The sequence below is a fragment of the Mobula hypostoma genome, chromosome 1 (genome assembly GCF_963921235.1).
Source record: "Mobula hypostoma chromosome 1, sMobHyp1.1, whole genome shotgun sequence".
Taxonomy (NCBI): domain Eukaryota; kingdom Metazoa; phylum Chordata; class Chondrichthyes; order Myliobatiformes; family Myliobatidae; genus Mobula; species Mobula hypostoma.
Window position 1 is genome coordinate 228,176,557 of NC_086097.1, and position 26,605 is coordinate 228,203,161.

Below are 26,605 nucleotides of genomic sequence, written 5' to 3' on the forward strand. Positions count from 1 at the left end.
GCATCTAGCCTGTCCAATCCCTTTAGGATCTTATACGTTTCAATCAGATCCCCCCTCAATCTTCTAAATTCCAACGAGTACAAGCCCAGTTCATCCAGTCTTTCTTCATATGAAAGACCTGCCATCCCAGGAATCAATCTGGTGAACCTTCTTTGTACTCCCTCTATGGCAAAGATGTCTTTCCTCAGATTAGGGGACCAAAACTGCACACAATACTCCAGGTGTGGTCTCACCAAGGCCTTGTACAACTGCAGTAGTACCTCCCTGCTCCTGTCCTCGAATCCTCTCGCTATAAATGCCAGCATACCGTTCGCCTTTTTCACCGCCTGCTGGACCTGCATGCCCACTTTCAATGACTGGTGTATAATGACACCCAGGTCTCGTTGCACCTCCCCTTTTCCTAATCGGCCACCATTCAGATAATAATCTGTTTTCCTATTTTTGCCACCAAAGTGGATAACTTCACATTTATCCACATTAAATTGCATCTGCCATGAGTTTGCCCACTCACCCAACCTATCCAAGTCACCCTGCATCCTCTTAGCATCCTCCTCACTGCTAACACTGCCACCCAGCTTCGTGTCATCCGCAAACTTGGAGATGCTGCATTTAATTCCCTCATCCAAGTCATTAATATATATTGTAAACAACTGGGGTCCCAGCACTGAGCCTTGCGGTACCCCACTAGTCACCGCCTGCCATTCTGAAAAGGTCCCGTTTATTCCCACTCTTTGCTTCCTGTCTGCTAACCAATTCTCCACCCACACCAATACCTTACCCCCAATACCGTGTGCTTTAAGTTTGCACACTAATCTCCTGTGTGGGACCTTGTCAAAAGCCTTTTGAAAATCCAAATATACCACATCCACTGGTTCTCCCCTATCCACTCTACTAGTTACATCCTCAAAAAATTCTATGAGATTTGTCAGACATGATTTTCCTTTCACAAATCCATGCTGACTTTGTCCGATCATTTCACCGCTTTCCAAATGTGCTGTTATCACATCCTTGATAACTGACTCCAGCAGTTTCCCCACCACTGACGTTAGGCTAACCGGCCTATAATTCCCCGGTTTCTCTCTCCCTCCTTTTTTAAAAAGTGGGGTTACATTAGCCACCCTCCAATCCTCAGGAACTAGTCCAGAATCTAACGAGTTTTGAAAAATCATCACTAATGCATCCACTATTTCTTGGGCCACTTCCTTAAGCACTCTGGGATGCAGACCATCTGGCCCTGGGGATTTATCTGCCTTCAATCCCTTCAATTTACCTAACACCACTTCCCTACTAACATGTATTTCGCTCAGTTCCTCCATCTCACTGGACCCTCTGTCCCTTACTATTTCTGGAAGATTATTTATGTCCTCCTTAGTGAAGACAGAACCAAAGTAATTATTCAATTGGTCTGCCATGTCCTTGCTCCCCATAATCAATTCACCTGTTTCTGTTTGCAGGGGACCTACATTTGTCTTTATCAGTCTTTTCCTTTTTACATATCTATAAAAGCTTTTACAGTCCGTTTTTATGTTCTCTGCCAGTTTTCTCTCATAATCTTTTTTCCCCTTCCTAATTAAGCCCTTTGTCCTCCTCTGCTGAACTCTGAATTTCTCCCAGTCCTCAGGTGAGCCACTTTCTCTGGCTAATTTGTATGCTACTTCTTTGGAATTGATACTATCCCTAATTTCTCTTGTCAGCCACGGGTGCACTACCTTCCTTGATTTATTCTTTTGCCAAACTGGGATGAACAATTGTTGTAGTTCATCCATGCAACCTTTAAATGCCTGCCATTGCATATCCACCGTCAATCCTTTAAGTGTCATTTGCCAGTCTATCTTAGCTAATTCACGTCTCATACCTTCAAAGTTACCCCTCTTTAAGTTCAGAACCTTTGTTTCTGAATTAACTACGTCACTCTCCATGTTAATGAAGAATTCCACCATATTATGGTCACTCTTACCCAAGGGGCCTCTCACGACAAGATCGCTAATTAACCCTTCCTCATTGCTCAAAACCCAGTCCAGAATAGCCTGCACTCTAGTCGGTTCCTCGACATGTTGGTTCAAAAAACCATCCCGCATACATTCCAAGAAATCCTCTTCCTCAGCACCTTTACCAATTTGGTTCACCCAGTCTACATGTAGATTGAAGTCACCCATTATAACTGCTGTTCCTTTATTGCACACATTTCTAATTTCCTGTTTAATACCATCTCCGACCTCACTACTACTGTTGGGGTGGCCTGTACACAACTCCCACCAGCGTCTTCTGCCCCTTAGTGTTACGCAGCTCTACCCATATCGATTCCACATCTTCCCGGCTTATGTCCTTCCTTTCTATTGCGTTAATCTCTTTTTTAACCAGCAACGCCACCCCACCTCCCCTTCCTTCATGTCTATCCCTCCTGAATATTGAATATCCCTGAACGTTGAGCTCCCATCCCTGGTCACCCTGGAGCCATGTCTCCGTGATCCCAACTATATCATAATCATTAATAACAATCTGCACTTTCAATTCATCCACCTTATTACGAATGCTCCTTGCATTGACACATAAAGCCTTCAGGCGCTCTTTTACAACTCTCTTAGCCCTTTTTAATGCTTGCCCTGGATTTGTCGGCCTGCCACTTTTACTTTTCCCCTTTGTACTTTTTGCTTCTACGCTCACTTTACACCCCTCTGTCTCTCTGCACTGGTTCCCATCCCTCTGTTGTGAACTAACCTCCTCACACCTAGCCGCTTTAATTTGATTCCCACCCCCCAACCATTCTAGTTTAAAGTCACCTCAGTAGCCCCCGCTAATCTCCCTGCCAGGATATTGGTCCCCCTAGGTTTTAAGTGTAACCCGTCCTTTTTGTACAGGTCACACCTGCGCCAAAAGAGGTCCCAATGATCCAAAAACTTGAATCCCTGCCCCCTGCTCCAATCCCTCAGCCACGCATTTATCCTCCACCTCATCGCATTCCTACTCTCACTGTCGCGTGGCACAGGCAGTAATCCCGAGATTACTACCTTTGCGGTTCTTTTTCTCAACTCCCTTCCTAGCTCCCTATATTCTTCTTTCAGGACCTCATCCCTTTTCCTACCTATGTCATTGGTACCTATATGTACCAGGACCTCTGGCTCTTCACCCTCCCACTTCAGGATATCTTGGACACGATCAGAAATATCCCGGACCCTGGCACCAGGGAGGCAAACTACCATCCGAGTCTCTGGACTGCGTCCACAGAATCGCCTATCTGACCCCCTTACTATCGAGTCCCCTATCACAACTGCCCTCCTCTTCCTTGCCCTACCCTTCTGAGCTACAGGGCCAGACTCTGTGCCGGAGGCAGGGCCACTGTCGCTTCCCCCGGGTAAGCTGTCCCCCCCAACAGTACTCAAACAGGAGTACCTGTTGTTAAGGGGCACAGCCGCCGGGGTACTCCCCATCACCTGCCTTTTCCCCTTTCCCCCTCCTAACCGTGACCCACTTGTCTGCCTCCCGTGGCCCCGGCGTGACCACCTGCCTTCCACTCCTCTCTATCACCTCCTCGCTCTCCCTGACCAGACGAAGGTCATCGAGCTGCAGCTCCAGTTCCGTAACGCGGTCCCTTAGGAGCTGCATCTTGATGCACTTGGCGCAGATGTAGACGTCCGGGAGGCTTGGAGACTCCAGGGCCTCCCACATCCGACACCGAGAACAGCAAACTGCCCTCACAGTCATAATGCCCCTCTCCTCAAATAGCAACAGAAAATGAATGTCAAACCTTCCTCGCCTCGCCCGCTTCTGCCTAAGCCCGGTGAGCCGAAGCCCTTAAGTCTTCACTCTGCTCCCGGCTCACTCCGCAGCCCGCAAACTACGCTGCCCGCTCTCTGAGGCTCTGTTCCTTTTAAATCTGCCGCGCTGCACTGCCCGGCGTGCTGAGTTCGGATTATGCCAGTAAAGAACCATAAAACTTAGCTCCCATCTCCAGCGTTTTTATTAATAGCATTGTTGTGTAACAACACAGCAAATTGGCGACGAGGTTAATGAACCTACATTGTATGGGAACGCCGTGTTTTAATTGATAATGACACTCAGAAGAAGAGCGCAAGGAACGAGCCAAGGAGCGGAAGAAGGAGGCAGAGCGAGGCCGCGAGTCTGAAAGGAAGCGGGAGCACAGCCGGGGTTGGGAACATCAGGAGACCAAGAGACACAGTCGGAGCCGCAGCACATCCAGCCGAGACCACAGTCGGCGCTGACCCCCAGGGGCTGAGGGTCTGCCTGCCCCAGAAGGGAGATAAAATGGAGCGACACACGCATCTAGACAGAGTGCACTCGTGGCGCTAGCAAAAAGGACACGTGAGTCAAAAATAATAGAAGAAAAGGGGAAAACGGGGCTTAATTAACTTAACAAAGATGGCAATGATTGGAACCATCACAGCATTTGATAGGGGCATTGACGACTAGGCAACTTACATTGAAAGAGTGGAGTGATATTGTGAGGCTAACGGTGTTAAGGATGAAAAGAAAGCCAGCGTCTTACTCAGTATTATGGGAGCAAAAACATATGGGCTGCTACGGAGCTTGTTAACCCCTGAAAAGCCAACTGACAAAATGTTCAAGCAAATAGTAGACACTCTCCAACAGCATTTAACCCCCAAACCACTGGTCATTGATGAAAGATTTAAATTTCACAATCGGAATCAGAGCAAAAATGAAAGCATTTCTGAATATTGTGCTGAATTGTGCAAATTATCAGAACATTGTCAATTTGGAGCTGGTCTATCAGACACATTGAGGGACAGGTTAGTGTGTAGCATGCACTGTGAAACCACACAGAAGAAGTTTCTGTGTGAAGGAGACCTTACATTCGAGAAAGTGCTAAACATCGCAGTATCAACAGAAACAGTAGCATGGGGTGCTTCCAAGATACAACAAAAATCTCTGGAATATGCCACAAATAAAATGTCACTGAACAGAAATGAAGGAAAGAAATGTTACCGTTGTGGGAACAGGTCACATGACCCTGATGATTGTTTGTTTAAAGACAAAGAATGCAGAAACTGTGGCAAACAGGGCCACACTGGCAGAGTATGCAAAGCTAGTAACCAACAGAAAAGGGGCAAAATACAGAGAAACAAGAAACCCCAGAAGGGAAAATACAACAATGTACACAAAATGAAAGAAGGCAGTTCTGATGAAAACGACTCCGATGAAAGTGAATTATCTTGTCAGCAACTTCACAGCGTGAAAGAGACAGATGATTGAAGAGTAATATGGATGACTCCACAAGTGGTGGGCATGAGACTGAAAATGGAGTTGGACACAGGCTCAGCTTTAACAGTAATCTCCGTATACGACTACAAACGACTGTATTCTCACATACCTCTGAAACGAACTAAACTACTGCTAAAGACTTACACAGGACAGAAAGTGCGTCCCAAAGGTAAAATTAAAGTGACAGTGACCCACGGGGACAAAACACAGCAGCTGAACCTCCATGTACTGAAAAATGGAGGACCACCGTTGCTGGGACGTGAGTGGCTCAGGAAAATCCAGCTGGATTGGCACACCATCAAGGCACTAGTTGTGTCCACAAAGGAGGGCAGCTCGGCGGGGAAAATGTCTGCAGCTCTCCTCTCACCTATTGTCGACTATTACAACAATGAGGAGGAGCTAGACAGCATCGACAATGAGGACAAATGCAGTATCCATGGCCGCGAACCGAATTAAGATACAGAGGATGCAAGTGAGACGGATATTGCCAATAAGCAGGATGATGAAGACTACCTGGAAGTAAAAAAAGTAGATGTATCAGGAAAAATTGACATCTCTCAAAAGACAGCTACAGCAATTACAGGAAGGCACCTTGCAGGAGTAGCAGAAAAGGATGAAGAAACTAGATCAACAATACAAGGAAAGAATACGAAATGCAGAGCTTTTTCTGCAACTGGAGACAGAACAAGTGGGAAGGAAGTATATTCAAGAGAAGAAAGCAGCAGTGAAAGAATTTGAAGATAAAAAGATTGAGTTAGAAGAAAAGAAAAAGATGACTGAAAATGAGAGGCTAACAATGGAACTCCCAGGAGGTTCTATGGAGGTAAAGCCAATAATGACTAGGAAACTAGGGAGGAAACCTAATGACCCTGCTCCAATTACAGACAAAAGACAAAAACCTGCACCTGCACAGTTAAATTACTTGTTAACAGATGAACAGATAATGGAAGATCTGCGAACTCTTAATAAGCTTAAATCTCCAAAAAGACCAGCATCTCCGTCTTCTCCTGAGCATCTTCCCAGCACTCCCGCTGAAACACCAGCACAAAAATATGAAGCAGGAATAGAAGATGGAAAGTTATATTATGATAAGAGTTGGTATCATAAAGGTCAGGCTATCTATTTGGAATCTAAGGAGAATACGAAGATTGGCTGTGTAATTAGCTCAGTTGGAACAAATGAGATATGGTTAAGGAAGAAAAGTGATAGCACAAAGATGTGTATATACCTAGGACAGCTGCACAAAGAAGTCTTCATTATACGGAGGCGATCTACTGCCCAGAACTCTTAGCAAGTTGGAGGCGCACATCTTCTTAACTCCCTATACTCAGAGGTGAACTTTTCATGACTTTTATATGGAAATCTGTATGAAAACAAACAAGTTTATTGACAGACTGAAGAACACACTATTTGAAGACACTTTCCAATGCCATCTCAGTTTTGATGATTATACATGTTTTTAAGAATAATAGTCACCTTTACACGGATTTCACTTTGCTTTCACCATCTTTGCAAGATGGAGGTAACTACTTTTTATGGCTGGAATCTGCCAATTTGTGGATTGTTCAATTTATTCCAGACAATAGAGTGAAGACCTATTTGCTTTAGTGCCGGACAATCTAGAGAAGACCCCCCCCCCGCAGAGACTTGAGTTATAAATTGGTCTTAGACCAAAAGTTTAAAAAAAGGCTTGTTATAATTCGATATTATTACGTTACTTTGTTATAATTTGATAATATTAAGTTGCTAAGTAAACAAATGGTAGGCGTTTGTATGTTAAGAGTAAACATATTTGTTTAGCATAATGTCCCAGTAAAAAAAATAGTTGATACACTATTAAAATAAAAGGGGAGTGTATCATATGGCCTACATTATAATAAGGGATACTTTACGTTTTAGTAACATGTTGTTGCATGCGCTGTTAGGTGCGTATTGATCTGTACGTGTGTGCTGAGTTTGGATTATGCCAGTAAAGAACCATGAAACTTAGCTCCCTTCGCCAGCATTTTTATTAATAGCATTGTTGTGTAACCAGGCCACATACACAACAGAGGGCTATGGTTCCAGTGCAGGCCAATGGGAGCAGCCAGATAAAAATGGTTTTGGCATGGTCCACATGTTCAATGCTTGTACTTCTCTATGACTCTTGGACTCTAAGATGTTCCTCACCCCCTTCTCCTCCTCCTCCCCCCCCCCCACCCCTGCTATTTGGAGGACTGAAATGGGAAGAAATCCTTCAGGCTGCTGAGTCTCCAAAGGAGGTGTGTGTGGACCTGGTGGTTGTCTTCATTCTAAACAGATTGACATATTTCTCAGTGTTAAAGGAATCTCAGGATTTGGGGATGCATCAGGAAAGTTGATCAGGATCACTAAATTAGAAGATCATCAATTATTTTGGTGAAAATGAAAGTAGGGTTTTTCAGAGAAAGGTCACTGTTTTGTTATCGTGGAGATAATTAACTACCAGTTGCAGATCAAATACCAGAGGACGATTTCCTAAAGTACACTTCATTAATAATGTTCTTGGTGTTTTCTCAGAATGCTATAGTTATTAAATTTAAAGTAACATCTGTAACACAAGCTGTTTCTGTGTTATCGTCAGATATCAGACTTTTCTGCCAGTCTGATAAATTTTATAGAAGTGATGGTTAATGGATTTAGGTTTGTAAAGTCATGGAGCACTAGAGCAGAGTAACAGGTCCTTTGGCACATCTAGTCCATGCTGAATTGTTATTCTGCTTTGTCCCACCGACCTGGACCTGGTCCTGGATCTGGACCATAGCTCTCCATAAACTTCCCATCCATGTGCCTATTTAAATTTCTCTTAAATGTTGCAGTCGACTTGGCATCCACCACTAATGGTGACAGCCTGTTGCCTGAATTATCGTTCTGGGAAACATGAAATTTCTAATTTTGTATCTCCATTTCAGGAATGTGAGCCTGTTGTTTACTCTGCGTCAGCTCTGATCGTGTATTTACTGCACTTGACTTCCAGGTACTGCTATGTGGAAACCCGTCAGCAATGACTGATGTTGAAACCTCGTATGCAGACTTCATTGCTTCAGGACGGACAGGCCGGAGAAATGCACTTCATGACATCCTGGGTTCTCCATCAGGTGTAAACACGAGTGATTTAAGCCTTAAATTAGCAGAACTGAACATTGACAAAAAAGGTGAGGATTATTCATAATGTCAGCTCTTTTAACTGTCGGTGCACTTGGCAAATCATCTCTGAGCATTTTTTTGCGTCCATATCTAAGGAAAGATGTGTTGGCCCTGGAGAACGTCTGCAAGAGCCTCACAAGAATGATTCTGGGAACAAACGGCTTGATATATGTGTAGCATTTGATGTCTCTGGGCATGTAATCGACGGAGTTCAGAAGCATGAGGAGGTGGGAGGGGATCTTATTCAAGCATACTGGACACAGAAAGGCCTTGATAAAGTAGATATGGAAAGGATGTTTTTATTCGTAGGGCAGTCTGAGATCCAAGGGCACAGCCTCAAAATAAACGAATGTCTGCTTAGAACTGAGATGGAGAATTTCTTTGGCCAGAGTATGGCGAAACTGTGAAATTCATTGCTACTGATAGCTATGGGTGTCAAGTCATTGGGTGTTTTTAAAGCAGAGATTAATAGATCCTTAATTGGTAAGGGGATTAAGGGTTATGGGAAGGAGATAAGAGAATGGGGCTGTGGGGAAATCTATAATTGAATGGCAGAATAGACTCAATGGGCTGAACCCCCTAATCCTGCTCCTGTTGTATTTCTCAGTTTTCGTGTGGGTACCTGCAAGGAATTGAACCTCAAGGTTATATACGTTATACATTCTTTGGTAATAAATTTACTTTGAACCTTGAACTTTATATCTCACATTCTTATGGTTATACTATAACCTTTCTTAATTTTTTTTCATCGCTAGGCTGTAACCAGTGTTTAACATTGTAAATCTGTCAAGGGGTTCAGATGATCTATCACTAGTTATTCTCATACAAGGTACTGATCATTAATACTGATCATACCAATGTGTAACACTGGAGTATTCTAGGGGACAGTGAAGGTTTTTTACATTGGGTATAGATCTATGGCCTGACTGGATATGGGATATTTTTGATATACATTTTGTGTCTCCCATCTCCAGCTCCCTTTGAGTAATGATGAAGATCTGCATTTGTACATTGTATAACACAAATATGTAAAAGGACCGAACGAGTGTGAAAATCAACACATACAGGTCCTTGCGGCCAGTAGGAAGTGGGGGATCTTAATACCATCATTCTTTGTTGAATTTGAACGCAAGCGTGAAAGGATGTTGCTTGTTCAAAGAAAAAGATGTAAGAAAACAACCTCAATACTCTCCCAATGGCAGAAAGTTGGGCCATGAGGGAGCAGCAAACTTTGAAGGTACATGTAGAGTGATCACTGTAAACTGATGGAGAAGTTCAGAATATAATTAAGACTCCAGAAACATTTGGTCTTTAAATTAGGGTTTGTTAAATAAAGAGGCTAGAAGTTAAATGCTATATTTAGATGAACTTCTGGTTTGATCTTCCTTCTAATATTTACTTCAATGATGATCTCTTAAGAAGAAGCATGATTTTCTTCTATTCTAGTTAAGTTGATTTTGACATGGATCATAGTACAAAAGCATGGATGCCTGTTGTCATGCATAGAGATCCTTCATTTCTTTTGTGTCCTGCTTCACCCTCCTTCTAGTCCCCCTCCTCTCCCCATTCTCTCTTTCCTGCTTAGCCTCTTTGTTCCATGCTTAGACCTCTCTCTTTCCTCCCCTCCATATTCCTCACTCTTCCCCATTCCTCCCCCTGCCCTCCCTTGTCTTACAATCCTGACAGTATTGTCAGAGCAAACCTCTTTTCGGCAAGTAGTCTGCAATCACTGTTCCCTCTAATTTGTAATGATCAGTGTGCTCAAAAGTCTTGTGCTGTGCAATTTTTTGCCCACTGACAGCAACTTGTGTGCACTAAATAATCAATTCAATAAAAAGAATATCAATAAGCCAGTTATAAAATCTGCAGGCAAATCATTGTAAACTCCACGTTGTCAACACTGTCCGCATCAGAAACCGAAAAAGGAAATGTGATTGCGTACCATCGTGAAGTATACTTAACATGCCAACAGGATAGAGGGTTACAGTTTAAATTCCTTTGTGTGCACACCTTAGAGCAAACATTGTCTAAAACTTTGTTAGCCACCGCAAGATGTCTGAAGCTGTTTGAACAAGATGTCTCCTAGTGCTGTCTGAGGCCTATATCTCTCAGGGATCCAAAAAGGTCTCTGAAAACTTTAAGGCCCACAACCATGCAGTTGATGTTGGGATGGTGCATCAGCTGGTGTGCTGAAGGTTAATTGATGAATCCCACTATCTTCCTTACCAGTCTATGGGGTCAGATTAACCCAAAAAAAAAACTGTAATCTTATAGAATGGGACAACAGATCTAAAGGCCTTCCTGGTCTGATTTTTTATTGTACGTGATTGCTATAAAAAGTGATGGTCATTTTGTTTGGTAGCTGCAAAGAAACAGAGGACAATCCATTGAGTTCCTCACTTCAATACTACTGAAAGGTTATTTTTTTCTTACTTCATAAATACACTCCAAAATTTCATTAACTGATTGACAAATCTCATAACTTCACTCACCTCAATGCTGAACTTCACTTACATCTTGTTCACATGAATGTCACAACTGACGTACTCACTTTCAAGGAGTCTGCAACTCGTTCTCAATGTCATTTAATTATTAGTATTATTTGCACAGTTGGGCTTCTTTTGCAGATTGGTCAGTCTTTGTGTGTAGTTTTCCATTGATTCTATTATTTCTTTGTTCTATTGTGAATGCCTTCAAGGAAACGAATCTCAGGGTAGTATGCGGTGACATATTATCCATACTTTGAAAATAAATTTACCTTGAACTTTGACGCTGATCTGACTTGTAGATAGTGCTTTTGGAGAAGTCAGCCTCTGCAGTTTGAGGAGAACGACGCCTTCCTCCATCCTAAAGAGGCATCTTTGCCTACAAGAATTCTCCATTTTGTTGCCTCCTTCTGTTCCTGGGCTGCTTCTACTTTAAAGCAAATCAACCTGCGAATATGCATCGAGAGTTGATCAGTGTGTGCCTGAACTTTGCAGGAGGTGGATATGGAAGGAGATGGGGTTAGGAAAAAGTGGGAAATTTCTTAATTAAAGAGAAGTACTAGTGTTGTAGAAGTCACCTGTAAAATGTAGTGTCATGATGGCATGAATTTCTTCCCCTCCCTTTCCCCCTCCCGTTTTACTGTAATGTGATTAGGGACTGACCAGAATGGGTGAAAATCTATTTCCTAGACTAAATCCTTTCAGCAGTGTTTGAAAAGATTTACTGCTAACTGGTGGATTCTAGGCTAAAAGAGTACAAGCTGAGGGATAAACTGAACTTTGGTGCAGCCACTGAAGGGCTCAGTTGGGAACATAAGAGCACAAGAAATAGGAGCAGGAGTCGGCCATCTGGCCTGTCGAGCCTGCTCCGCCATTCAATAAGATCATGGCTGATCTGGCCATGGACTCATCTCCACCTACCCACCTTTTCCCTACAACCCTTAATTCCCCTACTATGCAAAAGGAAAACAGTATTGGGTTCTTCTGCTACTGGACAGGGAGGTGAAAAAGACACTTAATCATTGTAGTAGGGTACCCCTTCAGGGGGCCACAAGAGTGGCAACGATGCTATTAGTTTTAAGGAATGTAATTGAACACTACTTAGCACATTGTCTATGAATGTCAGAATGAAAGGAATTTTACATGGTTTCTTCTTGCAAATATCTTTATATTATAAATAAAGTTAATTTTGATTTTTAAAAACTCTAACCTGTTGTCCCTCTTTATTAGAAGGGGATGCTGAAAAAGAAACACAGACAACAAACCAACCTTCTGGATCTCAGGAGATACAAGAAAAGAGCGAAAGCTAATCTGTCTGAAGCTTCTAGAACTTGCTGATTCTACTCAACATCTGAGTTCCCCGAAGTCATCAGAGGTCACATGGAGAGAACATTAAGAAACTGGAAAATGAGTACCTTAGAAAGTGGGCACTTAGCATATAGACCATTTATAGTGTGGACTGAATATAACACAAAATGCAAAATGGATTCTATCTTCCTCTTTCTCAATGGTTGAAGAGTTGTTGAACTGAACAGTTTAAAACAAAATGTGATTTATGAGTCAATTACATCTGCAATTAGCTTTAGGAGGAGGATGGAACTGATTAATTATCCATTCTGGTTGTTACAGTGTGTCAGTTGGTCAAGACAGAATATCCTATCACATTTAAGAAAAATAAAGATTTGATGATCTATAGAGGAACACAGGTGGACTATATAAGCCCTATAGTTGGGAATTGTAAAATGGTTTTTATTTGATTATTGGAGGTGACCAGAAGTAATGCTTTGCTGATGCCCGAGTGCACTCAATCCTGTTTATCTGAATGCATGTCAACTAGAGAGTGTGTTTGGTCAAATGTAGTGAAAAGGATAGAACTTCTGTAATATAACCGATCTATTTGGTACTTGCAGTAATTACTTGTAAAAGATTTGCTTTAAAGTCCTTGGTGTTGTAAAGAATTTCCAACAGATTATTAAGTGTCAAAATTCACCACATTGGAAAGTCGGTCTCTAGGAACGTTGTAGTTTATTGTAAATCAATCGTCACTTTTATAAGCTAAGCATTCCCAGAGACCAATAACTTGATTATCTTATTTGTAAAATATTCCTTCATCTCAAACAAAACCAGAGTTTGTGGAGAGCAAAATTGTATTGGAAGAATAACTTCTGCCCACGATCATTTTGTCAGAGCCAATTCAAATATTAAAATGTGGTGATAATACAAACCGAACATTGCATGTGTATTTATCAATACTTCCACAGGATTAACTCTTTACATCGGCATAGCTCTTTACGTGCTTTCAATGGAATGTCTCTCAGTAACAACCTACTTACATATAGTGCTATTTTGATCCTTAATCTGACAAATTGTGATTCTCTTCACATATTTATTAATTAATGCACAAATTGATTAACTAAGCTCCTTTTTATTTCCATTAGTAATCCTGTTGCAAAGTCAGAAGCTATCCCTTGAATAAGTAAATATGTTGCTCTCCAGCAAACTTAAAAGGAAAATGTACATCACATTTCTAGACTTTTAAAGATCATTTTCCCCCAAGATGCAAGTAATTATGTACTTTTAGAGCTTTGTAAACCTTTGATACACTTTCTGTATTTCTTTTATATATGTCAACCATTTGAGATTATGAAGTATAGTTTTATTGAAGACATGACATACTGTTTGCAAATTAAGTGTGTCAATTAACCTTGAACAAACATCATGTTGTGAAATGTGTGGCTTAATTCAAAGTTTTAATTCTTCTAATTGCATTTTAATCGCTGATCATTTTCAATACTCCATAGAAGTATAAGATATTATTCACGAATAAATAAAGCTTTGCACTGTTATCTAAATAACTATCGTTATGCGGTTAAGAGGAGACTTTGCATTGGTCTTCTGTTGAAGAGGTGATGAACAAAAAAATACAAATTAATGAAGTAGTTGAAGACCCAAGTCTCTTGAAGGGCATTGTTTGTCAATATGAAAACTTGTATTTTTGATTTCTTTTGATTTAAAGACTAAACCTGTGGATATTATACTTCAGTTTTTATCAGTGAAATATCCAATGTTTGACTCACTTTTGTATATATTTTAGCACCCCTTTATATTTTAAAATATTCTTTTAAACAATTTAAAATTTGTTATGTAATTGTGATCCAGAGGACATATCAAATATTTTTAGAAGTCTTTCAGTGGATGTACATTTTTACTCAGTCTTTCTAATGAGATCAGAATTAACCAGATGGAATGGTGTAAAATGGACAATTTGCTGTTCAGACTGTTGTTACACATCTCTCCTGATTTTCATTTACACTGAAGTCAATAAAAGTGAAAATTGAAGGATATGCATAAGGGGCAGCTGATTTCACGTCATAGCCAAAGTTAAAATGGTCCTTGATATCTTGCAGTGAATTCAATTCATGGGAAATGAGAAAAAGCAATTGGAGAAAGCAGTTACCAGCTGCTGGTGATTGTATGTTTGGTATTCTGTGTGTATTTTCATGAAATAAATTTGCACTTGTGCTTATAAATGTGAAAATATGTTTGCAGCTTCCTGCGGCTGACATAAATCTCAGCCTCTTTGCGCTATCTCCAGACCTCAAAAATCTGGCAGAGTGCTCTGAAAGTATGGGTAATCCATTGCCACAAATCAATCAGTGCAGTAAAAATGGTGCTCTGCAAGTCGAAATACAAATAAGAAAAAAGTTAATTTTCCTCTGAGCATGGTGCTCTACGATTAATCTTTTACACAATCATTTCACTGTGTACTTTTAACATGGTGGCTTGCATTGGCTTCGTGAGTGGCGTCCAAGCTGCGTCATTGACCAGTTTGCGCAATGACATCAACTGACTGTGACATTGGTTTATTATTGTCACGTACCAAGATACAGTGAAACGCCTGTTTTGCATATTGTTTATACAGATTAGTTCATTACACAGCGCAATGAGCTAGAATAAGATAAAACAATAATGCTGCAAAATAAAGTGTAAGAGCTACTGAAAAAGTGCAATGCAGGTAAACGATAAAGTGCAACATCAAAATGAGGTAGATTGTGAGGTCAAGAGTCTATCTTATAAAAAGTCCGCTCAACAGTGTGATAAGAGCAGGATAGGAGCTGCCCTTGAGCCTGGAGATATGTGCTTTCAGACTTTTTGAATCATTTACCCGATGGAGGAGAGGGGAGCAGAGAGAATATCTTGGGTGGGTGGAGTTCTTGATTATGCTGATTGCCTTACCGAGGCTATGAGAAGTATAGCCAGAGTCCATAGAAGGGAAGCTGGTTCCCGAGATGAACTGAGCTATGACCAGAACTCTGCGCTTTCTTGCAGTCACATGCACAGCAGTTGCCATACAAAGCCGCAAATCTTGAAAAACTATCTTTTGAATCGATTTGTACATTTCCTTTGACAATAATAACATTATATTTATTTTTCAAAATCGATGGCTTCAACAGGATATCATTGGCAATGTAAGGGGAGGCATTAATGTAATGTCTGTTTACATTAAGAGGAACTGCAGTAGAACTCAGTGTGACTTGAGGAAATTGGATGGAGATTCAGACTTTGTTTCTTCAACAATGCCTTGACTGTGTTGAATCGGAAAGGTGCAAGAAGGAGATGATACCTTTTGATGAAGAGGGGCATGAGCTGTGCCCATCTGTCTCCACCATAGTCATAATCATACTTTATTGATCCCGGGCGAAATCGGTTTTCATTACAGTTGCTCCATAAATAATAAATAGTTATAGAACCATAAATAGTAATATGTAAATTATGCCAGTAAATTATGAAATAACTCCAGGACCAGCCTATTGGCTCAGGATGTCTGACTTTCCAAGGGAGGAGTTGTAAAGTTTGATGGCCACAGGCAGGAATGACTTCCTATGCCGCTCAGTGCTACATCTTGGAGGAATGAGTCTCTGGCTGAATGTACTCCTGTGCCCACCCAGTACATTATGTAGTGGATGGGAGATATTGACCAAGACGGCATACAGCTTAGACAGCATCCTCTTTTCAGACACCACCATCAGAGAGTCCAGTTCCATCCCCACAACATCACTGGACTTACGAATGATGTTCCATCACTCCAAAACTCACTGCAATGCAATGTTAATAAGAACAAAGAAAATATTAGCTCAGTCAGAAAGATATGGGCAAACTATAAAGGGAGGACGTGTTTCCTTTAGCCCACGGACCCCTCAGTTAATGGTAGGGGTTCATGGCATAACAAAAGTTTGGGAACCCCTACTTTAGATGTTCTCAGAGGAAAAACACTTCTCTGTTGGAAAATTTTTATTACAATGCTTGAACTGAGCAATTAGCCAGATTTCTCAAAAGGGGTAGCTTAATATACTGACATATAAACTCATGAATTAAGAAACATCAATTTTAATCAAGCTAAATTATTTCTTCAGATTATTTCATTGCCATCCACTATGATTAACACAGCCTCTCACCCATGCTATTGTTAGTGGGTGCAGGAGGTATACTTGTGATGACTAACCTTGGACAAATGCAAAGATAAAATAATCCGAAAAATTTCCAAACTCAAAATTTGAGGCAACACAGAAGCATAAAGTCTGAGTCTGGCCCTGTGGCTCAGAGGAGAAGAGGGAAGAAGAGAAGAGAAGTGCTAGGGGATTCCATAGTTAGAGGAGCAGACAGGAGATTCTGTCGATGTAAAAGAAACAGCGGAATGGTATGTTGTCTTCCAGCTGCCAGGGTCAGGGATGTCTCCAGCCAGATCCACAGCATTCTAAAGGAGGAAGGTGAACAGCCAGAAGTCATGTTACATATTGTTACTAACGACAAAGGTAGGGAAAGGGATGAGGTCCTTAAGAGAGAATATAGGGAGTTATGTAGAAAGCTGAAAAGCAGGACCTCAAGCGTATAATTCCTGGACTGATAGATGGAAAGAGATGAGATAGAATGTAAAATATAGCGTCCTTATTGGTGGAGTTAGGCTAAAAAGACCCTGATGGGAGTTATATAAAGACTTCCAAATAACAGCCAGGATATGGAGTACAAATTACAATGGGAGATAGAAAAGGCATGAAAAAAGGTCAGTGTTACTATAGTTGTGGAGGATTTTAAATATGCAAGTAGATTGGGAAAATCAAGTTGTTGCTCTATTCCAGTCATTCCCAGCGGGGGCGATTACATGTCCTAAGGGGGCATCAGGACAGTCAAGATTCTTGCGGGGGGGGGGCACGATAAGTTCCCTGGTCTTCAGAGAAGAGCCAAGCTGCCCTTCATTACATTTCTATCCTCCTACCTTGTTGAAAGAGGCTTCAGTGTTGTGAACTACATACTCACAAAAAGCAGAAACTCCTTGGACATTGTTACATGTGGACACTTAAGGCTTTTGCTCCCACTACTTGAACCAGATGTTTCAACTCTTGCTAAGAACCACATTGATATGAAAGCTGTTGTACGGCGCCCAGGTACTATGTAAGCTAAGATTAAAGACAAATAAAAAATTAAAGCAGAACCATTTTTCACATGTTAGCATATGGTATTCATGTTTTTACACAATGGTGGAGCTGGAAAGTATATTGTGCCTAAGAGCATTGTCAAGTATGAAGGTGCTTTAGGGAGGGTGTTGGCAGGTATGAAAGTACTTTATGGGGGCATTGGGCTAAAAAAGGTTGGGAAACACTGCTCTATCCCAAGCGAGGGAATTTGTAGAATGACTACAAAATGGCTTTTTTTGGAGCAGCTTGTGGTTGAGTCCACTAAGGAAAAGGCAATTCTGGATTCAATCTTCTATCATGAACCAGATTTGATTAGGGAGCTTAAGGTAAAGAAACCCTTAGGAGAAATGATCATAATATCAGTTACCAAGAATTAGTATTACAGTGGCCTAAAGGGAATTACAGAGGCATGAGCTGTCCAAAGTTGATTGGAAGGGAGCATTAGCAGGGATGATGGTGGAGTAACAACGGCTAGTCAGAAGGTGAAAGATAGATAATTCCCAAAGGATAAGAAATATTATAAAGGGAGGATGAGGCAACATTGGCTGACACGGAAAGTCAGGGACTTGATTTCATTTTTTACCACCTCCTCTGCCTATCTGCCTGTCCTTTTGATTCAGTGTGTATCCTTTGATGTTAAGCTCCTAACTATGATCTTCTTTCAGCCACAATTCAGTGACACACACATCATACCTGTGAACCTTAAACTGCGCTACTGGATATTCTATTTATTCTCTATACTGCATGCATTCAAATATTTTTGATTTTGCTCCCACATTACATTTAACTCATCCCATTAATTGTAATTTTGGCCAATCATCTGCCTGTCCCTCCTCATAGTCTCATTACACACTGCATCTACTTGTATAACAACTGTCCCATCCTCAGCCTTATCACTCTGGTTCCCATCCTCAAAGATGAATCCTTCAATTCTCAGCATTATGCCTATGACTGTGAGGGTAAGTTAGGCTCACTCACTTTAATTAAGGTTGCTGATGACACCAATGTTGTTGGCCCAGTCATAGGTGGCAATGAATCAACATATAGGAGAGAGATTGAACATCTTACTGAATGGTGCCACAGCAACAACCTCCCGCTCAACGTCAACAAAACCAAAGAGCTGTTTATCGACTGTAGAAGGAGAAAACTGAAGGTCCATGAGCCATTCCTCATTGGAGGATCAGCTGTGGAGATGGTCAATAACTTTAATATCCCAGCGTTATCATTCCACACACTCGCCACCCTCTGGCTAAAGAAACATCTACTCACTTCTGTTCGAAAGGGGCATACTACTTCTATTCTGAGGTTGTGCCCTCTGGTCCTAGACTTTCTGATGCTAAGAAGCATCCTCTTCACTTCTACTCTACCTTGGCCTTTCAATATTTAATTAGTTTCAATGAGAACACCCATCATTCTTCTAAACTCCAGTGAATACAGGCCCAGAGCCATCAAATATTCCTCATAGGCTAACCCTTTCATTTCCAGGATCATTCTCATGAGCATCTCCAATGGCACCACATCCTTTCTTAAATAAGGGGCTCAAAACTGCTCACAGTACTTCAAATGCAGTCTGGCCGTTGTCTTATGAAACCTCAGCATTACATCTTTGTTTTTGTATTCTCATCATCTCCAAATATATGCTAATATTATATTTGCCTTCTTATTACTAACTCAACCTGCAAGTTAACCTTTACTCCCAAGTCTCTTTGCACCTCAAATTGCTCCCCATTTAGAAAATTGTCTATGCCTTTATTACTTCTATCAAAGTGCATGACAATACACTTCCCTACATCGTATTCCACCTGTTACTTCTTTGCTCATTCTCCTAATCCATCCAAGTCAGAGGAGGCGTTGCAGAAAACCTTATCATTGATGCAAATACAACAGAGATTGGGAAAATATGAATGGTGTCCTTACAGATGTAAGGGTGGAAGGAAGCACAGTCTAGATACCCGTGGGTGTCTGTAGGCTTGTCATTGATGTTTGTGATTAACCTAACATGAGATGGAGATGGACTCTTGCTGGAAGAACTAGGGATGGACCACATGAAGGTGAGGTCAGTGTGGAGACTGGCAGCAAAATTGAGGTTTCCCTTTGTATTTTGAACAAAACCAATAATTCCGCAGCCCTGCCGCCATCTGCTCTTTGTCGGCTCACCTGCCTTTCCCTCCTAGCAACAGGCAGTAACCATTTTGCTGAGTGTCACTGAGTTAAGGATGGCGAAGAGAGGACAAGCATTTTCAACCCTTCATTGTCAGTCTGCAAGCCCTTGTCGGTAGCTGCATCCATTTATGTGCTTGTCACACTTGACACTCCAAGCTGGTCTCCATTATATCAGCGCAAAGTCATGTGAAATCGTGCCAGCCTGGTGTGAAGCAGACTTCTCAAATCTCAGCAAGTGTGCACAGTGTAGGTGGGATGCCTGCCAATACATTATGTTCTTTGCTGCAGCTCCAACACGATCTGGTTATTGACAGCCCTGACATGTAGCAACAAGGAAGCGTCTGGAACTGAAATATACTGGCTGATTGGGTGGTGTCAATGCTGGTTTAAAAGATGACATGTAGCGCTCTTTCTGATGTGTGTACCAACTTTAGGCTTTTCATCAACACCAAAAAGACTGAAGTAATGCTAGTTCCAGGGAAATCATATGTCAAGGCAAAGTTGAAGTACATTTATTATCAAAGAATGTATACTTAATACAACCTTGAAATTTGTCCTCTTACAGGGAGCTACAAAACAAAGGAATCCAACAGAACCCATTAACACCAAAGAAGACCGTCAAACACCCAACATGCAGACAAAAGAAAAGGAAAAAAAAACTGCAAACAATAAAAATAAGCAAATAGCATTCAGAACTGAAGTTCACAAAAGTGAGTCCACACTGTGAGGTTTGCAGGCCTCGGCCACAGCTCGGTGCAGAGATGAGTAAACCTTGCAGAGTAACGAGTTGAAGTTCAGCAATGGAGACCAGTGAACCTCGCGAAGCAGTGATTGGAACCAGCCCATGCCTCACCTCTGGCCCTGACACCTTGTCATGTTCAATCTGGGCCAGTGCTTAAATCATCCAGAGCTTGCTCTCAGACCCAGACCTTGCCACTTTGATACGCTCTCGGGCCGGTGCCCCACTGCCTCAATTCAACCAGTACCCAACTTTTCCAACTTGGCTCAGTGCTTAAATCGATCAAACCTCGGGTATTTCCTTGCTCTCAGGCCTGGGTCCAGGCCCCAGCACCTTGACTCTGGATTGCTTCCATTTGCCACACCTCAGTTAGTTAGAATCTAATTGCCTCCAAGTTTGCTCCAGGAATGGCCAAACATTGGCTCATTCTCTGCTCTCCAGCCCAGACCCCACCACCTCAATTTGGCCCATGTACATCACGCCACAGCCACCTTACGCCTTTGAGGCTTCAGTTCCCACTGCATCATAAAGGTGATTCGAAAGCTCAACTCCAACAGGGAAGTTGAGCCAAACATCACAACCAATGGCCAAAGACTCAACCCAGTGAACAGTTCACATATCCTGGCAGCACACTGTCGCACAGCATAGTCATTGATAATGAAGTAAACACCAGGAACTCCAAAGCAAGTGCGCTCTTTGGCTGACTTTATACCAATGTCCGGAACAGAAGAGGCGTAGTTCTGCAGATGAAGCTGAAGCTGCGTTGGGCCAAGGTTCTTACCCCTCTGCTTTACATCTGCGAAACATGTACGGTATTCCAATGGCATGCCAAGAAACTGAACCATTTCCATACAGTCTGCCTCAGAAAGCTCCTCAACATTAAGTAGCAAGACAGATCCCTGTACTTAACCAGGCAGTCCTGCCCGGTATCTACTCCATCCTGATGCAATCACAGTTACACGGGACGGGCATTGTAGCTTGTACGTCAGACCATCGACTGCCTGAGAGACAGCTTTACGGCAAACTACAGAATGGAAACCAAAGAAAATGCTATAAAGACATCCTGAAAACTTCATTAAAAGCCATTGGCATTAACCCAGACAGGTGTGAACATATCGCCCAGAATCGTGGCTGCCACCACACAGTGTGGAATCCACAGTGCCAAAGACCTTTTACCTGGCCTCTTCCAGCCATCTGTGTACCCACAGACCCGTCCAGCCCCTACACATTTCAGATGACCAGAGTGGTTCTCATTGTTGCATGATGGACGAGCATCTTCAAAAGATGATACCTCATAAAGACTCCATCCATCATTAACGATCCCCACCACCAAGGACATGCCCTCTTCTCATTACTACCATCAGAGAGGAGGTACAGGAATCTGAAGACACACACTCAACATTTTTGGGAACATAGTATATAACTCTTAAAATATATAGTAGATTCCAGTTAATGGGGACACATCAGGACCAGTACATTTTGACACAAGCAGCTCCCCAGTTATCCAAAGTTTCAAGGAAATAATTTTAAAAAGACATACTACCATTTAATGAGTAATAAATTATGTACTGAAGTGAAATACAGAACAAATAAGAATACTATCAATATTACTACAGTACTATAGAACGAAGTATTAGTTCCTAATAGTTATCAACAGTCAAATTCATACGGAGTATGCTGTGGTATTCTTTTGATTAATTGTAAATGAACAAAACCAGCACAGACACCTAGTGCAGATCATGGACTGCCTTCACTGCCTTCCTGCATAAAGTAGTGCCAAAAATCGCTGCCTTTTAATTCAGCGTTGGTCAGTCCAAATGAATAACTTAATGCAAGCATATGCAACTGACACTATTTTAAAACCTGTTTGCTCCGAGCACAGTGTAGCGCCTAATAGCCACACAAGTGCAGGCAACTGACACTAGATGGAAACTATTGCATCCTCCAACTCTTCATTTTCATTGTAACATTCAAGATGATTGTCCATACCTTCAAATCCTTCGTAGTTCCTATATATAGTAATTCAATAGAAGGAGCTCTATTATGTTAGGAATTGGCGGAGATTTTGTATGTCATCAAAGCCTCCTCCAAATTTCTATAGATGTATGGAGGAGAGCATTCAGACTGGTAGCAACACTGCCTGGACCAATGCACAAGACCTAAATAAGCTGCAGAGGGTTGTCGACTCAGCCAGTTCCATCACGAGTCCCAACCCTTGCCACCAATGAGGATATCTTCAAGAGGTGGAGCCTCAAAAAGGCGGCATGTATTATGAAAGACCTTTACCATCCGGGACATGCCCTCTTCTTCTTACTGCCATTGAGGAGGAGGTACAGGGACCTGAAGACCCATACTCAATGATTCTGAAACAGCTTCTTCCCCTCCACCATCAGATATCTAAATGGTCCAAGAAAACACTACCTCATTATTCCTTTTATTGCAGTATTTATTTATGTTCATAATTTATAGATTTTTACGCTTTTGCTCTGTACTTCTACTGCAAAACAATATTTTTCACACCATATGACAGTGATAATAAATTTTGATTCTGATCAACAATGATCAGAATTTGGTAAATTTGCTTGGACAATTTAAGCGCTAGCCCAGAAAGACTGGAAGCCAGGGTGGCAGGTATGGAGCCAATGGTCGCGCTGATTTCACTCGCTCTCCCACGAATGTTCATTCCTTTCTCTGCAGCGATGAGGCTGTGAACTAATCGGACTGTCGTGTGTTTCTGCCCCACTGGTGTGAAAACTAGGGCCCGAGGCTTGGCTTTGGGCCTACTCCAGCTGCTCTGGGAGCAGATACAGGACTCAGTCTGGTTTGGAATGCTGTTGGCCGGCTTCTATCATTTGCACAATGTGTTTATCTTTCTCTCTTTTTCCCTGCACAGTGGTTTTTGCTTTTTTTTAATTTTTTAATTGGGTTATTCGAGTTTCTTGCTTTGTGGCTGCCTATAAGCAGACAAATTTCAAAGTGAATAATTTATACATTCTTTTATAATAAATGTGTTTTGATTCTTTGAATCCTTGGATTCTGATCCAGCCCCTGTATCCAGATGAATTGAACTGGGAATGTCCTGTGCTCTGCAGTATAGACTCCATACTACCGTAACTTCCACATTTAGAAAACCTAACTCCTGTTATTGGTCCCACCGCAGTGTATCTAAACTGATTCATGATTTTATTAGATGAAACACAGACTCAATTTGTATACAGCAAGCTCCCAAAGCCAACAACATTTTAATGATTCTGACGAGCATATATCAATGTAACTACAGTGAAATTGCTGGAAGAATATCAAATCTATGAAACAAGATTTGCAGTAGGATATGTGGGTGTGGCAGGTCATATTAATGTGAGGTGAATCCTCAGGAACTCCATGAGTGAGGAAGCATTGTGGAGGAAAATGTCTGTTCCTGGCCTTCTTCAAAGCCAACTAGAAGAATAGCACCACATCTTCCACCTGGTAAGTTGACAACTCAATGGAATCAGCATTGAATTCTCCAGTTTCAGGTAATCTGCTCTCGCCAATAAATCTCTCCTTTCTTCTGATCTACCCACATTCTCTAATACATACCCTTCTTTTCTAACCCACTGACCCGAGTCCTGTATCACATAGTTTCTTTCTCCTGTCCCACATACCCCATCTGCCCATCACCTACACACTCCTCCACTAGGTCCCTTCCCCCTAATGTTCCCCATTTGCCTGACATACCTCCCTTACTTGCAGTGACAAGCAACGTGCTGGAGGAACTCAGCAGCTCGGACGGTGTCTGTGGGAGATCATAACATATAGGAGTAGAACTAGGCCACCCAGCCCATAGAATCTGCTCAATCATTCCATCATAGTTGATTTCTTATCCCTCTCAAACCCGTTCTCCCGCCTTCTCTCTATAGCCTTTGACATGCTGACTAATCAAGAAGCTATATAATAGGCTGAGTGAGCTTGGCCTTTTTCCCTTGGAGCGACCGAGGTGACCTGATAGAGGTGTATAAGATGATGAGAGCCATTGATCCTGTGGATAGTCAGAGGCTTTTTCCCAGGGCTGAAATGGCTAGCATGAGAGGGCACAGGTTTAAGGTGCTTGGAAGTAAGTACAGAGGAGATGTCAGGCTTAAGATTTTTACGCAGAGAGTGGTGAGTGCGTGGAATGGGCTGCCGGCGACGGTGGTGGAGGCGGATACAATAGGGTCTTTTAAGAGACTCCTGGACAGGTATAAGGAGCTCAGAAAAATAGAGGGCTATGGGTAACCCTAGGTAATTTCTAAGGTAAGGACATGATCAGCACAGCTTTCTGGGCCGAAGGGCCTGTATTGTGCTGTGGGGTTTCTATGTTTCTATTAAACTCTGCTTAAACATAACTAATGACTTGACCTGCACCACCATCTGTGGTAATGAATTCTACTTATTCATTATCGCTCTGGCTAAAGCAATTCCTCTTCATTTCTGTTCTAAATGGATGTCTCTCTACTCTGAGGCTGTGCTCTCTGGTGCTAGGCTCACCCACTGCAGGAAACATCTCCACATCCACACTATCTAGGCATTTCAATATCAATAGGTTTCAATAAGATCCCTTTCATTTTTCTAAACTCCAGCAAGTACAGGCCTAGAACCATTAAATTCTCCTCATACACTAACCTTTCATTTCCAGACTAATTTTTGTGGACTTTTTCTGTGGACCTATTGTGCACCCTCTCCAATGTCAGAAACTCTTTTCTTAGATAAGGGGCGCAAACTGCTCACAAAACTCCAAGTGCTGTCTGGCCATTGCCTTATAAAGCCTTGGCATACATCCTTGCTTTTATATTCTAGTGCACTTAAAATGAAGGCTAACATTGCATTTGCCTTCCTCACCATCAACTCAACCTGCAGGTTAACCTTTGGGGAATCCTTTGCATCTCTGAAGCAACACACACAAAATGCTGGAGGAACTCAGCATGCCCGGCAGCATCTATGGAAAAGAGTCAACATTTGATCTTTTGGGCTGAGACCCTTTGGCAGGACTGGAAAGGAAGGGAGAAGTCAGATTAAGAAGGTAAGAGGAGGGGAGGAAGAAGAACGTGGCAGGTGATTGGTGAAACCAGGAGAGGGGGAGGGGCAGAAGTAAAGAGCTGAGAAGCGGATTGGTGAAAGAGATAAAGGGCTGGAGGTGAGCGAATCTGATAGGAGGAGACAGAAACCATGGAAGAAAGGAAAGGGGAAGGAGCACCTTCCTAAGAGTGGTGATGGCCAGGTAAGGAGATAAGGTGAGAAAGGGAAGAAGGAATGGGGAATGGTGAAGGAGACTGGGAAGATGCAATTACCAGAAATTTGAGAAATCAATGTTCCTGCTATCAGATTGGATGCTACTTAGGTTGAATATAAGGTGTTGCTCCTCCAGCCTGAGTGTAGCCTAATCGTGGCAGTAGCAGATGCCAAAGACTGACATGTCGGAATGGGATTGGGAAGCAGTATTGAAATGGATGGCCACCAGGAGATCCCACTTTTTGTGGCTGACGGAACAAAGGTGCTCAGTGAAGTGGTCTCCCAATCTACGTCGGGTCTCACCGACATACAGGAGGACACACTGGGAGCACCAGATGCAGTAGATGACCTCAACAGACTCACAGGTGAAATGTCGCCTCACCTGGAAGGACTGTTTGGGGCCCTGAGCGGTAGTGAGGGAGGAAGGTGCAGGGGCAGGTGTGGCACTTGCTCCGTTTGCAAGGAGAGATACCAGGAGGGAGATAAGTGGGGAGGGATGAGTGAACATGGGAATTGCATAGGGAGCAATCTCTGCAGAAAACAGAAATTAATGGGGAGGGAATGATGTGCTTGATGGTGGGATCCAGTTGGAGATGGGTGAAGTTACAGAGTATTATGTGCTGCAGGTGGAGGCTAGTGAGGTGGTAGGTGAAGACAAGAGGAACGTTATCTCTGGTGTGGCGGCAGGAGGATGGGGTGAGGGCTGGTGTGTGCGAAATCAACCGCATGCGGGTGAGGGCAGCATTAATGGTGGAGGAAGAGAAGCCTTTTCTTTGAAGGAGGAGGATATCACAGTTGTTTTGGAATGAAAAGCTTCATTTTGAGAACATATGTGGCAGAGACAGAGCTCTCCAGTGATCTCCCCTTTGTATCTCTGTCTGAACTTTCCCTCAGTTTAGAAAATAGTCTATGCCTTTATTTCTTCTACTAAAGTGCATGAACATATACTTCTCTGCACTATATTCCATCTGCTACTTCCTTATCCATTCTCCTAATCTAAGTTTTTCCGCAGACTCCCTATTTCTTTAGCAACACTTTCAGTACGCTGGATGAACTCAGCAGGTCAGGCAGCATCAGTTAGAAACAATGAGTCG

At 42.3% G+C, this 26,605-nt stretch overlaps 1 protein-coding gene and 1 pseudogene across 2 annotated transcripts in view; both read left to right on the forward strand.

The window, feature by feature from the left end:
• Positions 1-14,417, forward strand: part of pkia (cAMP-dependent protein kinase inhibitor alpha) — a 140,094-nt gene extending 125,677 nt beyond the window's left edge. For both annotated transcript variants that reach the window (XM_063065454.1, XM_063065447.1), the window contains 2 exons: positions 8,234-8,411; positions 12,120-14,417. In XM_063065454.1, the coding sequence (XP_062921524.1) occupies positions 8,261-8,411; positions 12,120-12,199 (231 nt within the window). In that variant the 5' untranslated portion in view covers positions 8,234-8,260 and the 3' untranslated portion in view covers positions 12,200-14,417. The remainder of the gene's footprint in view (positions 1-8,233; positions 8,412-12,119) is intronic.
• LOC134349625 (sin3 histone deacetylase corepressor complex component SDS3-like) lies at positions 5,298-6,529 on the forward strand (annotated as a pseudogene).
• Positions 14,418-26,605: the final 12,188 nt, after the last annotated feature.